Genomic DNA, 1488 nt, shown 5'->3' with positions numbered 1-1488 from the left:
AGGGGAGTGGAAGTAACCAGAAGCCGTCGCAACTCTCCTTTTCTCTGCCGTCTGCACGGACTTCCTCGGCAGATCTGCCCGGCGTAGCTCTGGATTCCGATTCGGAGAAAGTGTATATGATCGCTCAACCGTCACTGTACAGCCTGTCTAACGAGAGCTTCGTGAGTCTTCCGGCCTAAGGAAAGTTTCTAAAGCGATGGGCCAAGGGGATGGCTACGAGTAAAACATCACAGGCCATTGTGGAGAGTGGCGGGGAAAGTCGCAGCTTTGTGGGTGCGCAAGGGAACACCGCCAGGGCACTCAGCCACGGCCACATAACCCCTACGACATTGAGTTATAGCAGCATCCATGGCCCGAACTACGGAACACCCAGGCGAAACAGCGTCAGTGTGTCTTTGCTATCCCCGAATCCGGCGAGCCCGCCCACGTTCATGTTCTCCAGCGGGGTTGAGACAGCCGAGCGCACCATCACATCTATTAGCAGCTCGGCTTTACCGCTGTACCGGAAAGAGGTTTGGCTCAATGTGTCAGAGACCTCGCCCCCGATGCAGCACAGGAAATCATAACAGTGACTACAAGCCGACGCTATGTACTGGTGTACAGCATGCAGGGAAATTGGCTCGATCTTCCGTAGCACTCACTCCCCCATTGCGACGCAAGAAATCATATTTTGCACTGGTATGCCACCCAGAAAATCATATGCTCTTTGCAAGCCAACGACATACTAGGTTCTACAACCTGCGAGGGGATTGGCTCAATGTTCGACAGAAACCGGCTTTAGTGCAACGCCAAAAAAATTATGACAGTTCATTGTATATAAAAGCCGACGCGAGGTTCGTGTTCGCTGCTTGCGAACAATTTGGCCAGTCGTTACAACCCGCAAGACGAGGCCTACGAATAGGTGTGCAGCCCGCGAGATGAATGCTGAGCAACCTTCAGATGAAAGGGATTATCTCGAATCCTATCATCCCTGCATGGGCACCCTAATTTGATCCGTGCATCCGTGATCAGGCTAGTCCTTCGTCACGAAACTCCAGGAAAATAATCGAATAGTAATGGTATCCTATACACCACTTCCGTCGAAGTGTGTCTTCCTTGATTCCGAGAAGCTCTCGGCACCGTTTGTCACGTTGATATGGATAGAAGTATGATCTGTCAATCGACGAGCCCAGATATGTCCAGTTTGAGTGTTCAAACTTTTTATCTAGCGTGAACTTGACGCTGTCGGCCTTGTCCTTATATCCGCCGCGGCGCACGAACGCGTGCAGTGTGGTCACATACGTACATCAAAGTGTGGCCTGGAGCCACAAGAGGTCATCTATGACTACAGGCGTGCATCGAACCGCAACTGTCCATGTGCATCCGACCACCAGCGGTCTTCTACATACTCACGTAGCCCATAGATAGTATCGATTAACTTAGTTTTGTGAAATATCAACGTAAACTACGGAACAGTGTTTAGTGTCATCCGTAGATTCCAACCATGTA

The 1488-nt window shown here is 50.8% G+C and overlaps 1 protein-coding gene across 1 annotated transcript; it reads left to right on the top strand.

Annotated features, from left to right (window-relative positions):
• Nucleotides 1-209: 209 nt before the first annotated feature.
• SARC_16005 (hypothetical protein) lies at nt 210-581 on the top strand (the record flags this gene model as incomplete). The annotated part of the gene is made up of 1 exon (XM_014289882.1): nt 210-581. One exon carries the CDS (start codon nt 210-212, stop codon nt 564-566), a length of 357 nt encoding a protein of 118 aa, XP_014145357.1. The 3' UTR covers nt 567-581.
• Between the last annotated feature and the right edge of the window lie 907 nt (nt 582-1488).

This window comes from Sphaeroforma arctica, assembly GCF_001186125.1.
Source record: "Sphaeroforma arctica JP610 unplaced genomic scaffold supercont1.7172, whole genome shotgun sequence".
NCBI lineage: Eukaryota > Ichthyosporea > Ichthyophonida > Sphaeroforma > Sphaeroforma arctica.
Note: the sequence above shows the minus strand (reverse complement) of the source record. Positions and strands in the feature narration are given on the sequence as shown.